Source organism: Pimephales promelas, chromosome 10 (assembly GCF_988280905.1).
Source record: "Pimephales promelas chromosome 10, fPimPro1.hap1.1, whole genome shotgun sequence".
Taxonomy (NCBI): domain Eukaryota; kingdom Metazoa; phylum Chordata; class Actinopteri; order Cypriniformes; family Leuciscidae; genus Pimephales; species Pimephales promelas.
The window spans coordinates 26,166,563-26,181,807 of NC_142778.1; the positions used below are offsets into that span (position 1 = coordinate 26,166,563).

At 39.9% G+C, this 15,245-nt stretch overlaps 1 protein-coding gene across 1 annotated transcript in view; it reads left to right on the top strand.

Moving 5' to 3' along the window:
* cdh13 (cadherin 13, H-cadherin (heart)) overlaps window positions 1–15,245 on the top strand; it is a 369,140-nt gene that overhangs the window by 314,182 nt on the left and 39,713 nt on the right. Inside the window, exons 9-10 of the mRNA XM_089116363.1 lie at window positions 5,358–5,540; window positions 6,893–7,146. Coding sequence (XP_088972489.1) covers window positions 5,358–5,540; window positions 6,893–7,146 — 437 coding nt within the window. The remainder of the gene's footprint in view (window positions 1–5,357; window positions 5,541–6,892; window positions 7,147–15,245) is intronic.

Below are 15,245 nucleotides of genomic sequence, written 5' to 3' on the forward strand. Positions count from 1 at the left end.
GCACTGGTTTGCACTTACTTCCTCTTTTCACTGGGATAGTTCAACCAAAAATGATATTTGTCACCATTTATTCACCCTCATGACATTCTGTCATAGACATTCATTTTGCCGTGAGTTATTCCTTTAAAATATTTGACCATATTCAAATACATTCTTCAGACCTTTCCTTACAATCAAAAAGAAAAGTTCTGACGGAATAACTGACACCGTATGAAGGGCCGTCAGACTGTGAAATGTCTGTCTGTCACTTTGACAGGCTGTGAAAAGAAAGACTATGAGTGAGGTTTCCTGTGGCATAAAAGGCACCTGTATTGTCATCCACAGGCACATCAGGAGAGACCCTCACATGACTATTGTTCTCTGAAGCCTTTTGGAGTGCCTTTCGCTTCCTAGTTTTGCTGCACGTTGAAAGTGTTATTTTCAAGAATCTCGTTAAGCTGTGAAAATAGTATGCAGCTTTTTTCTTCAACATTCCCTGCTTGAGATGTGCAATTTGAGACTTGTAAGTCAGGCAGAGTTTCTCGAAAGGTCATGAATGTTGATTTGATGCCTCGAACAGATGTCAAGACGAACGGGGGGTTACAGTATCAGGTGTGAATTTTCTGAGCTATTTGTTACTAAAGCAGTAGCACAGCTCAAAACGAAACTCCAATAATGCCGTCACACTGTGCTACATGACTGATAATGAATGTCATTCCAAATAAGCCAATCATTCTTGGCTTCCGGGTTCCACTGCACCGGCAGCTCTGTAGAAAGTGATTTATCTCGCTTTGGCCACATTCTCTCTCTCTTTGCCCTGTGTTTCTGTTGCTGGGGGGCTTCAACTAGGCGACATCTACCTCACACACACAAATCCACCCTGTCCTCTCAGGTTTTAGGTCTAGCCTCGGGTTGATAACTTCCCCGTTTGTCACACTGCCGGTTGCTTTGTGAACTCGAAGGGATTGGGGTCTTATCAGTGGCATGGCAGGGCCAGGGTATCAGCAGCCAACAAAGATTGAATACATCCATCTGACCGCTTCACTGCTCCAGATGATTAAATGGAACACTACCGGTCAGCGGATGAGGCTATGCGGATGCATTCGTGTCCCTCTGTAAACATTTATGACAACGTTTGCTTAATTGTTTATTCCACACATGATAAAATCTTGGTTGATAGTGGGAGAGTATATCCTGCTGCTGTGATTTTGACAGTGATACACCTCCAGGGCTCACTGTAGACACAAATCTCTCATTGGAGCTGAAGTAATATGTAAGTGGTGTAATCGCTTCATGGCCTGTAATCGCATCTCATCTCCTTTGAGGCACATACAGGTTTTAGGGACTGGTTTTAAGGCCTGTGTTTCAGAAATAAAACAATGAATTTTTTTTATTTCACCCCCCCCCCCCCCTCTCTCTCTCTCTCATTGGTAGAAGGGCTAGTTCACCCAAAAATTAATTAGTGAACATTCATTAAAGGTACATTATTTAAGAATTTTGTAATAAAATATCCAAAAAATCACTTGCACAGTGTAATATATCTCCTGAAGTTGTGTACTTACAATATTCCCAAAAGTCTCCAAAGATTTTTTTTTTATTATTATTATTTCAGAGATATTCCAATTTTAATAAGTGGCCGTCCAGGAAAAAAATGTTGCCTGTCAATGACGCAATATCCGCGCTATCCTCGGTTTCCATGACGTAAACATGACGACAGACATGCACAACCGCGTAGTGCGTAACGTTTAGCGGCACACAGTTCTTATTTCTTTCAAACATTAGACCATGGCGAGCAGACTTTGGGACAAACAAGGAGAACTAAAATAAGGATCAATATCAGCATGGCGTTTTTGAGATGCCGAGTGCTCCACGTCCGCAACTTACTTGGACTTGACAGAGCTTCACGAGTCATGACTTGATAGCTTTATTAGACTGAGTATGGTCAGTATGTTATTCTAATGTCAGTCCCTCCAGGATTTCACGATTTTTTTTGTGATTTTTGCGATCAAAATGACTGATTTTGTGGTGGTAATTTCCAAAAATTTGTGAAAAAATTTGCGATTTATATATAACATTTACCATAATAGTATTCAGTCCTTCCAGAAAAACGCGGAGTTTTTTTGTGATTGTTGCGGGCAAAAATTGATTGATTAGCCTGCTCGGCCCGTTTTCTTTAAAAATGCGATGGAATATGCGGGATATTTATGCAATTTTATGCGATGAAATTGCAGGAATTTGCAAAAATTGAGAGAACTTGCAAAAATTGCGGTTTGATGAAAAAGATTTCTCTTTTTCAGTGATTCCCCCAACATCCTGTTCTCACTAGGCTAATGTAAGAGTCATTTCTTATTACTTCCTTTGATAAGCAAGCATACTACATCATAGAAAGTGCTGGGAATATTTAATTTCTCATCTTGTTTTATTTCAGACTATAACGAGTGTAAATAAGGTGTGGCCCCTTTAAGAGCTGCGCGCTCCCTGTTGAACTCTCTGCAGTGTTATATGTGCGCCTCAAACGCCCCATGTGTGCGGGTAATTTCTGTTTGATGCTACTTCTTTTATCTTATGTTGTTTATTAAGTAACGATGTGACGGTAGAACGTGTGAGACAGTTATACGAGTTCGATTTGTGAGATGTCAATCGCCTCCGTGAGTCTGTCCGGCGTCGCGTAATTGCGTCACTTCATAACGTTCCCATGGAAACAGAGGGAAATGGCTGCTCTTGTGTGAAGCAAACGGAACATTTTTTAACTTTCTACTAAAATACACGTGACTTTTTTTGCAACGAAAATGCGAGGATTATGAAATTATGCAAACCCCGCATATTTTGCAAGGAAATCGGCAATTTATGCGGCGAAAGTGCGGCGTATTTGAAAAAATGCGGCCCCCGCATAAATATGCGGACTTTGGCTGATTTTGCATTGAATTCAGCGATCGCATAATCGCGTTTTTCTGGAGGGACTGTAATGTTGATCTAGTTTACTTGAACTAACACGTAGAATAACATTATGGGCATGTATCATTCCTATTTTGCACGCGCACAAAGCATGTTTTTTAACATTTTTAAGCATGTTTTTTAACGCACGTCAGTAAACTAGGAAATGAACTTGCGCTCCCTGGGCGGGTTGGCGCAAAAAGGAGGCGTGTGTCGGCGCAAACAATTCCTAGTGCTATTTTGCAGTTCCAGAAAACAATTGCGCCAATGACCAGAAAAAACCTGGTCTAAAGTCAGTGGCGTGTTGCGCGTTGTTCATAATGCTATTTTAAGCGCGCCTGCTTGGCCATAATACAGAGAGTGAACAACGCGCATAGACTGTAGATGATTCTCTCATCTACACAGATGCATTTTACTTTTTGCAAATGATACATTATTATAAGAAAAAATGTATAAACATGAGGGAAATCATTGTTGTGTCCATGATGATGGGAAAAATAGGCATACAACTTACACATTTACCCAAGTTAGTATATGCATGTTTAACCGAAGCTAATTTGGGTGGGTTTGTCCCATCCCCAATATCCCTTCTCTTTCTTTTATGGCCCTGATGAGAACATCGATCTCCTCGGCTGTGATCCGATTGTGAAGTGCGTCTGGTAAATGCGCCGTTAAAATAGAATTGCGCCATGGAACAAGCACACCTCGTTCATCACGCTCTTAAAGTAATGTGATATGATGCTCTTATTGGTTTATTTCCGTTATGTCCATTTATTTCCATTGTTTATGAATAATGAAGCTATTTCAAACCAACCCCTTTTAGATTTGCGCCAGGCGCAAGAGGCATTTATCCCGCCGGAAAAATAGCAACAGCGCCAGGATCCGCCCACAAAGTTACTTTTGACACTTGCGTTTTAGATCGTTAAAATAGGGCCCCATAACTTTCGACACATATTTATATGCCTTTTAGTGTGATAGTGTAACGTTAGACCAAGTGAAGCAGCGCTGCGTTACCTCACAAGTTCAATTCGTCTAATAAACTGACTCTGATCTCCAGAATCCCGGACATTTTGGCCGATCTCGAAATCCCGGGCAGACTCATCATCACGGAGACTCACTAGTAGCCTAACCTTGTTGTTTAACTACTGCACTCTTTTACCAGTAGGCGTGGCCTCCTTGGGAAGCTAAGCATGTGCATTCTGGGAGTTGTTGTCTTTCATCCACATAAGCCAAAAATACATATTCTGGCTTTTCTCAGTCTAGGAAGCTCCAAATTCAAAAATAATTTCACATTTCTTCTACATAAATTACCCATTTTAAATACACATTCACCTTTACAGAGGTGAAGTATCCCTTTAAGTTAAAAGACTTACAAGCTCTGCTCGTGAGATCTATCTATATTGCACCAAATACAAAACCGCACTCCCTTGTGAAGTCGTTTGGTTCTCGAAATAATCAAAATGCAAACAGACAGACATATAGGGATTCCAAAGCTTCAAATGTTCGATGTTCATTACTACCGAAGCTTCAAAGCTCAAAAAAATGGTATTCGGACCAGCTCTAGTTCACAACCGTGGCTCCTAACTCAATAGCATTAAGCATTTTATTAGAGAGGGGGCTTAGTGGCACTATTTTTGTCACACAGGGGTTTAAACTGCTGAGCTGTGCTTTATAAACTTTTCTAACTCATCCTGCCCCCCAGATCCAGAAGCACCCTCTTCAGGACCAAATGATGACATTTGCATTTGGCCCCCTACAGCTCTTATAAAGGGAGGACATCCCTGAGGCATAGAAGGCGTGCTCACTTCACAAGCCACTAAACAGAAATGATAGCAGAGCTGATGGGGACCAGAGCTCATCTGGCCAATCTAGGAACACTTCATCTCCCCAAACAGGCCTGTGACATTGGGCTGGTTTGGGCAAGGACTATGGAGATTTGTGACACTCTGAATAGAGTGGCTTTCATTCAGTGACAAAAACAGGACAAGAGTTGTTTCATACAGGCTTAGCTTAAGCCTTATCTTTGACAAAGGGACAGAAAGAAGAGTAGGAGGGAGGTGAATGTAAGACAGAGATTCTGTGTGTACCAAAATGGAAGGAAGGTATTGATGCAGTCGTAGGTTGATCAGTGCTTCTTTCATTACTGAAGATGGTGCTCGGTTAGCCAAAAACAATAGACCCTGTCCCCCTGGCTGTGTTAATCTCTGTAAACATAAGAGGCACAATTATATAGATCTATTCAAAGCATTCATTTCTACACCCCGCAACTCCTCCACTCCTCCATTCTGTATTATTGTTTAAAAAGATTGGAAAGATTAATATTGATTACAGACTGCAAATTCAAATAATGTGTCGTTGTACATTTAATAACAAATGCTAAAGTGTTGGTTTAATACAATTTCCTGGTTTATAACATTTGACAAATCAAGCAATATGTGCTGTAGTTCCAGGCTTCTGTGAATGAGGGATCCACCGGCGTGGTAGTGAACCTGACTGTGGACGACAGAGACGACCCAGCCACCGGAGCATGGAGAGCCATTTACTCCATCATCAATGGAGATCCCAACCAGAACTTTGAGATACAGACCAACCTGGACAACAATGAAGGAATGCTGTCTGTGGTAAAGGTGTGTTATGCCTCTTTTAGTCATGTGCTTGGTTCAATTTATTGATTGCATCACAATGGTGAAGACTTACGAAGGTCCCCTTCTTGGCTTGAACCTTTAAAGTTTAGGTTACCAATTCTTAATCACCCAGAATTTAACCACTTATCCAAAAGTGATTAAGGATTTCGATTGATATCGGAAACTTTGAAGGTTCAAGCCCAAGAAGGTGACCTTCATGAGCAACCCGGTCTCATCCCAAGACGTCATATAACTGACGTTTTGGGACGTCTTTTGACCATACGTCAATATTCGCCTTTTTAGGGCCCCCTTAAACGTCGGTAGATGAGGTTATGGGATCCTAACTCTACCCCAGACCTAAACCTAACCCTAAACCTAACCCGTCACCTAACTGACGTTAAAGGTAAAGCGTCAGTTGTATGACGGCCCGGGATCGCTATCTACCGACGTTTAAGGGGGCCCTAAAAAGGCGGATATTGACCTATGGTCAAAAGACGTCCCAAGACGTCAGTTATATGACTTTTTGGGATGAGAATGTGTGTTATCAAGAGCCACTAATGTAGGATTTGTAACTAAACTGGAGAGATAAATTGGTAATTTTTGGGTAGGGATGTCCAATCTAAAGGGACACCTTCCGAAGGGGTGTGCCTTCTCTAACCTACGCTATCTCACGACCATTTTGTACGAATTCGTACGAGTGATTAAAAAGTGGCTAATTCATTAGACCTCACTTGTACGAATTTGTACGATTTGTCCAAACCCACGTGATGGGTAGGTTTAGGGGCGGGGTCAGGGGTACGTCATTCGTACGAATTCACACGAATTGGCCAACTCGTAAAATATGTACGGTTTAGCAAAAATCGTACTAATTCGTACAAGTGAGGTCATACGAATTGTTACGAATTAGCCACCTCGGAAAATTCGTACGAATTCTCGTGAGATCGGGTTGTCTCTAACACACTTGCTTGTGAGTTTCTAATGTTGAGGACCTTTATTAGCTGGTTCTACTGGGTTTAATTAGGGTTGCAGCTAAACTCAGGATAGTGGGAGGGTATTTGGCATATTTCTGTAGAGTTTAACACCAACTCAAAGAAAACACACCTCAACCAGCTATTTAAGGTCTTCCGAATCACTAGAAATTTACAGCCTGGTGACTTGAGCTAAATTCTGTTGGAAAGTGACCCTCCAGAAGCAGGATTGGACGCCCCACTCTTGTACATGTTGTAAAAATGTGCTGCAAGTTGCAAGCATGTACTAATTGAAGTGTAATGATACAGAGTCATTTGCTTGGTATAGTTGCATGCTGGTTAGTTGATCACTCTCACATAATTCCATTTGTCTTTTGTCTTTCGCAGCCTCTAGACTATGAAAGTGCAATGTTTCACACACTACTGATAAAAGTTGAAAACGAAGACCCTCTGGTTCCTGATGCTGTGTACGGCCACAGCTCTACAGCGACAGTTTACATTACAGTTATGGATGTGAATGAAGGACCGGTGTTCTTCCCAGATCCTCTGGTTGTCATCAGGAGAGAGAATATTCCCATAGGGAGCTTTGTGGCCATGCTGAACGCTACTGACCCAGACTACCTACAAAGCCAAAGCATAAGGTTGGTGCTGATATCATAATTATTACTATGACCCTGTCCCAAATGTCATTCTCTGTCTTTGTTCCTTCAAGTCCACACTTTTGTGTTGTAATGCTGCATAAACTGTATAGCCATCACCTGTGATGTGTAGCAAAAGGCTGTTGAACGAGCCAGCACAGTCTCATCCCAAGACGTCCTATAACTGACATCTTGGGACGTCTTGTGACCATACGTCAACATCCGCCTTTTTAGGGTACCCTTAAACGTCGGTAAGATGACGTTATCGGATCCTAACCCTACCCCAGACCTAAACCTACCCCTAAACTTACCCCGTCACCTAACCGACGTTAAAGGTAAAGCGTCAGTTGTATGACGGCCCAGGATCGTCATTTCACCGACTTTAAGGGTACCCTAAAAAGGCGGATGTTGTCGTATGGTCAAGAGACTGTGTTAAAGGAGCATCATTGGCACAAAAGGGAAGCTCATGAGCACATTTCTGATTGATATAATTACATATGGGAACAAGTACACCATTTCCAGAGCCAATATTGACAAAAAATGTTTCGTTTATGTTACTCTGTTTGTGCTTGACATGGGAAGAATAACTTTTATGAACTCTGAAACCAATTTCACAGACCCATGCCACTTAGACATGTCTCGGTGTGGTTATTTTTGTCCTACTGTTCTCTGTCCTTATTTCAGTATATTCGCTGTGTTCTCAGAGAAATATTTGACACAATCACATGGCCTTGCACAAGAGAGTTTGACCATCTGGGCAGGCATTCATCTTGCAGCCCAACTACATTATTGACTAAGCACTTGGAGCTGCTACCTCTCAGAGTCTTGACAGATCATTACTTTAATATAGCTTTTTAATTTAGCTTGAAACCTCATTACCTTCTCAAAGCATCGACTAATATTTTATTCCGGTGTTATGGCTCTTATCTAGTATGGTTGGTCAATTGCCTCTAATCTCAATCTCTTAGAGGATGTACATATGGTTTGTGTTGTCTGTTAGCCTGTGTATTTACAGGATTTTAAAATAGTAAATGGACTGCATTTATATAGCGCTTTCACAGACTCAATGGCCACCAAAGCATTTTACATTTGCCACACATTCACCCATTCATACACCAACGGCAGGAGCAGCTGGGGTTAGGTGTCTTGCTCACGGACACCTCGACACTTGGTCAGGTGGAACCGGGGACTGAACCACCAACCTTCTGGTTTGTAGACAACCTACATGAACCACTGAGCCACTGCCACCCTTATAGTGTCTTATTTAGCAATAAGATAATAATATTTAGCTATGCAAGGTTGTAGCACATGTTATAAAATCAAATGGTAGCTGAAGTGAAGTGCCTGTTTGAACTTGTTTTTTTCAGTCTTTCTCTATCCCTACCTTGTTCATTCCCTCAACCTTTTTGCTGTGGATGTGGTGTACACATTTGCATTTGTAAAGTGATCTCAGTGTAAGCTGTGCCACGCTTGTTCAGATCAGGAGAATTTAAACAAACTCCTGTGATTCACCGTGTCTGTCGAGCATCTATGAAACTCTCAGAATGAAACTCTGTGCGATCGTGTGCTCTGCCATTATTACCACTCTGTCCTGCTAGTTAGAGCGAGCCCTCCTCATCACACCATATAAGCTCTCTCCCTTCTCTTTTTCATTCTGTCCTCTCCTCATTCTTCGTCTCTTCTATATCTGTCCTCTCACTGCTTGCCTCACCTCTTTTGATCTCCTTTTCCCAGTAAAAGGCTCTTTGAAGTACCATAGCTTTCACCTGAGGCTATAAGTGGCAGAACTAGAAAAAAAAAGAACACACTGCAGGAAAATGAAGAGGAAGGACAGAGGGAAAGCTTTAGAGGAGTCGACAGAGGGGAAGGCATGTGCAAAAGTTTCTTTTTATGTATTATGTATGTTAGTTTAAACAATCAGGTCCAAAAATCTGAGGCTTTGTTCTCTAAAATTCATACTAATTGTTTAAACACACATCTGTGTGTGTGTGTGTGTGTGTCTGTCTGCCTATACATCCATCCATCCATCCATCCATCATATAATTCTTTCATGTCTATATTTTCATCAATCTATAATTGTTTATGTTGGCCCATTGTATGGCCCCATTGGCCCATAGCTAGGACAACGAGTACAACAGAAAGTGAAACCCCACTAATCTATCTGTCTACCTGTGTCTCATGGCAGCCCATTCTCACCCCCAAGGCGTCACTTAACTGACGCCTTGGGAAGCATTTGGACATGCTTCAATATCTGACGCTTTAGGCGCCCTTTAGCGTCAGTTAGATGACGCCCTAGGATCGCGTGTACCCTACCCCCACCCCACACCTAAACCTAACCGCGTCCTCTACAGACGCTTTCCTTTGGCGTCAGTTAGATGACGCCGTAGGATCGCGTCATGTAAGTGACGCTAAAGGGCGCCTAAAACGTCAAATATTGAAGCATGGTCAAAGGTCGTCGCCTTGGGGTGAGAATGCGTTGCTCATGGTAGTAAGGACTGCATTGTAAAAAAAGATATGCAACGAGGCTCCCTTGATAAAAGAAGAGCATAAAAATTGTAGCCTGACTTCATCATACTCATATTCTAGTCAGAATGTGAGTCTGATACTGCTCCATTGGGCTTTGATTATGAGGCGTCTTAACCGAACCAGGAAAAAAAAAACACACACAAACTCTGCACTCAATTGGATAGACCTACAACCAATCAGAGCAACGCAGTGTTTTTATTTATTTATTTATTTATTTTTCATGAGCTACGCACAGTTATCAACAGAACTCAACTGCACACACACTGGTAGTAGTAGTAAAATAATGAGTGTTGCTTCTTTTACTTGGTCCTTCATGAGTGCAACCAAAGGAGAAACCACAACGACCACAGGGTGTTCATTAATTGCGTCCCATCTTCTTAGCGACCATCAGAGCCAGCTGATAAACTTTTGGCGAATCCAGTAGGAAGGACGACAAACACATCTTTCCAAACGACAAATGCCTTGATCGCGGTTCTCTGTTCGTAAAATGAATACGGTGTCGATTTCTTTTACAACAGACGATCTCAATTCTCCAGCTGCAGTCATATTTGAGGGAAATTAGTTCAACCCAAGATCTCTTAGATAAAGTGATGATTATGTGAATGCTGATCATCTGTCCATCATCGTATAAAGCCCGCCCTTGCAATTTGATTGGCCCGACTAATTCTGAACCTATCATAATTACTCCTCAATGGATCGAGTCCAGACCAAACTTCCCGACCAAAAAATGTTGTGGGCGGGGTTCGGGCTGGCATCCAGGCTATAAAAAATTGAGGAACGACTGCAGAATTAGTAGACTTATCAAGAACGACAGATAGTGGAATTGATATTGTGAGCAACATGATTATTATAGTCATTATATAGATTTCTGATTTGAGCCCGGAGTAATGTGTGCTTTGCTGTGCACATTGCTGTCAAAGGATGGAGTTTAAAAGCAACTCTGATGTATTTTTCTTATTGGGTTATATTCTAAAAAACATAAAAATAGAGGAAAAAATAACCGTTATTAGGTCTTGTTTGGTGTTGGATATTTTTTTTTTTTCTTTTTAATGTATACTCTAATTTTGTTGAATAGCGTACTTTATTGAACGGACAGAATTGTCATAAATTTTTTTCATACAAACATATTGTTGTCTAGATTTATCATAAAAAGCTTGTACAGAAACCATAATTCACAAGGACGCTTTTCACGTTCTGCCAGTTTTATCTCCCTATTGATGAAAGATAAAAGGAAAATGCTGTAGAGTGATTCAGTTGAATTATTTATTAAAGATATAGTTTGTTTGTTTGTTTGCTATTTATCGATGCAATCTGATGAATTACAGAACATTTCCCTGTTCTAAGAAGAGTCTGATTGTTTAGGCTCTAGCAGCGATCCATACATTTAGCTTGAAATAAAAAAATGCCATACTTCGAATCAATATGTTTTCAATGCCACCAATGTTGCAGACATGTTTGAAGCTCTCATTTGAACATCAGTCTTTATCTGAAGTACCTCGGAGTGCTTCTCTAAATTAGTAATTCAGAGGAGCATGTCAGACATGGTTAAGATTTTGGGCTCTCTGATGTGTTTGCTCAAAGGTTTTACAGAGTTTTCTTCCATCCCCGTCCGTTTATTTAGCTCTGTCAGGCTTGTCAGGATAAGGTGAGCTGTGCATCATTGCTAGCCTGAGGGAAATCACAAACACAGACACTATTAGAATTATGGGAAGGCTCGTTGGGTGCAAGCTCCCTCACCGCCAAAGGTCATTAGGAGTGATGCTGAGAATTACACCATAGCTACAATTTGTTAAATAGGTGCAATTCTATTTACATTAGCTCATAGAAGTTCTGTTATTTGCACAGTTTTTGTACTTCTGCCACAAGCAATGCCAGTACTCAATGGAACCCACAATTCAGTTCACAATTCGTATCTGAACACGGTCATATTGTCCACAAAGGGAGGCTGAAGCCTGCTGCAGCGGTCACTCTACTTCTGAGTACCATCCACATCCAAAATACCAAAATGTAGCCCTTTCCCCAAGATCAGTGCATAAATCCCAGTCCAACTCTTCTTCAAAGCTGTCTTTGAATTCATCTCGCTCCAAAAAAAAGTGTTCAGAACAGCTCTGTATACATAATTCAAAATTTTGTTCCTCCCTTTGGCTGTGCTACAGTTTAAAGCTCTGAGAAAAGGAAGCGAGAGACAAGGAGAAGATGGCTGGAGCTTAATGTGTAGGGAATTTTCTCACATCATTTGCCGCCAAGATCAAGAGTGAACATTTCAGAGGACACTTATTATTTAGACATTCTAAAGCGACCAGGAATTTGCCATGTTGTGGTAGATGTTATATTGCTTTTTCAATGTAAAAGTTTTTTTTTATTTTATTTTTTCTATTTGATAGAATATAACTTTATTTTTGGGTTTTTTTAATACACTACCTGTCAAGTTTCAAATCACTCACTTTTCCAGTTAATACCTTAGATTACTTCGAAATTAAAAATCACAATTAATTATCAATCGCTGTGCTATGAAACAAAAAAATTACAAATGCATAACATCAAGCCTAAATTTGTCTGTTGTAATTTTTTTTATACGCTGCAAACAGCATTTCATTTTGATATTAACTTATTGTGAATTAACTTCCCAACCAGAGTTTAAAAAAAAAAAATCTTTACCAGCTCCAGCATTTTTTTAAATAATTTTCATAAAACTTTCATCGCCCCCAGAATTTTTCTCGAAGATACATCCTGATCGGATTCAGACCGAGGATCAAAACATAGATGGAGTAGATTGTGTCCATCAAAGTCCCCAAAGGTTCACAGTTGTTAACCTTCCTTGAATTTTCATTCGGTAACAAGTTTTGATTTATATGTTATTTTACATGTGCATAAGCTATGGTTCTATTGCTTGCTTCTGCTGCTTCTTCACCTTTTTTTTTTTTTGATCCGGAGATTGTGTATTCTTTTAGAAGATGTGTAATAGCGCCCCCTACCATATAATGGTGTTTACAGAAAAAAAAAAAAATACCGAAAATTCTGTCAATGGCAGGGAAAGAGTTAATAAGAGAGAAGTGTTCCACGGCTGACTTAATTAAGATATGCTTTATGCTTTTATAACAAATATATTTAACTTGATAAAATTCCTCATCTTACAGTAGTATCAAATATCTGTCCATGTTTTAAAGCAGATTTGACCTATTTGTGTGCATTTATTGCTCCTTATGTGCGTTAGAGTCTTTGTAAGATGAAAAAAAAAAGTTAATAGATGCATCTTTGTCAGAAGTGAAAGCTGTTCAGTGATTCCATTGTTTTGAACACAGCTGGAGTCTATGGAGACGCCGTATCATCTGTGCTGTTCTTGTGAAACAATATCACACCTGCGTTACCACATGTGTGATATTTAACAAATGCTCATTTATATATCACAGCCAATATGCTGGGTGATATTTAAAGTTACTTCATAAAATTTCTCCTTTTGATTATCAATGTTAAGTTGTTACTGACATTGTTGTTCATATTGTGTATTAAGCATCTGCTGGTGCAGTCTGGAAAGGTTGTAGTGATAGTGACAGTTAATGAGATGCAGAACATGCTGGAATATGTTGCTCTCCAGACAGGTTCTGACCAAACTACTTTCTCGTTTGTGGGTTCTGTTTCCTGTGCACCCACCCTTCTCTCATTAGTATGTGTTGGAAATGCAGTACTCAGCAAGGGCTGAAAGATGACAGACCGTGTCTAGATGACAGGCCAGTTTTCCTCTCATTAAAGCAGAAGATCTCAACCTCCATCACTCCAAGGTCTATTGTCAAAGGTCACCCTACACAGGCTATTATTTTTTATTTATGCACTTTCTTATTTTCAGTCCTTTTTAGAACTACAATGGGCCCAAAAAGTATTTAGTCAGCCACTGATTGTCCAAGTTCTCCTACTTAGAATAATGAGAGAGGTCTGTAATTTTCATCATAGGTACACTTCTTCAACTATGAGAGACAAAATGAGAAAAAAAAAATCCAGGAAATCACATTTTTAAAGAATTTATTTGTAAATTATGGTGGAAAATAAATATTTGGTCACCCACAAACCAGCAAGATTCCTGCCTCTCACAGACTGTAACTTCTTCTTTAAGAAGCTCTTCTGTCCTCCACTTGGTACCTCACATCAAAGACATCTGTCCAAAGCCTCAAACAGTCACACTCCAAACTCAACCATGGCCAAGACCAAAGAGCTGTCGAAGGAGACCAGGAAGAAACCTGTAGTCCTGCACCAGGCCGGGAAGTGTGAATCTACAATAGGCAAGCAGCTTGGTGTGAAAAAATCAACTGTGGCAGCAATTGTAAGAAGATGGAAGACATACACTGATAATCTCCCTCGATCTGGGGCTCCACACAAGATCTCATCCCGTGAGGTCAAAATGATCATGATAATTGTGTGCAAAAATCCCAGAACTACACGGAGGGACCTGATAAATGACCTGCAGAGAGCTGGGACCAAGTAACAAAGGCTACCATAAGTAACACACTACACCGAGAGGGACTCAAATACTGCAGTGCCAGGCGTGTCCCCCTGCTTAAGCCAGTACATGTACAGGCCCGTCTGAAGTTTGCCAGAGAGTATATGGATGATCCAGAAGAGAATTGGGAGAATATCATGTGGTCAGATGAAACCAAAATAGAACTTTTTGGTAAAAACTCAACTCGTCGTGTTTGGAGGAAGAAGAATGCAGAGTTGCATCCCAAGAACTTATCAAGAACGTCTCTGTCATTGCCAACAAAGGTTATGTTACAAATTATTGAGTTGAACTTTTGTTATTGACCAAATACTTGTTTTCCACCATAATTTACAAATAAGTTATTTAAAAATCCTACAATGTGATTCCCTGGATTTTTTTTTTTCTTTTTGTCTCTCATAGTTGACGTGTACCTATGATTAAAATTACAGACCTCTCTCATTATTCTAATTTGGATACCTTGCACAATCAGTGGCTGACTAAATACTTTTTGGCCCCACTGTATAAACTAAAATAATTGGGATTAATCTTAAAAATGCCAAACCTTTTTATCTGAAATTAGATGTATAAAGTAAAATAATTGGGATTAATCTTAAAAATATTGTTATTGTAATCATGTTAATGCATTATTCTTTTTTTAAAGGCAAAATTAGTTGTTTATATGTGGAATTTGTTATCCTGGGCATTCACTGTAAACTCAATACTCGTTTTGCTTAGCTAACAATTATGGCAGGACAAATAACAAATTTGTCAATTTAGTGTGCCAAGGTTATTAGAGTTCTTGAGTTTTCTCCAGATATGTCCGTTTTCATGTAGAACTACATGGTTAGTTACCATTTTTAATTAATTATTTTAATATGACATTAATATTTCAAAAGATTTTAAGACATTTTGCTGTCCTATAGTTTGTGTAAATGTATTTGGGTTTTACATGGCATTGCAGTGACACAGAAACATATTTATATGCAAAAAGCTTTCAGAATTGCGCTTGACTTTTCCTGAAGTACATTATGTGGGTTTGTATAGTGCATTAATTGTCTCTTTGTGTATATGTGGGCGAACCATTAATTAATCACCAGTTTTAAAT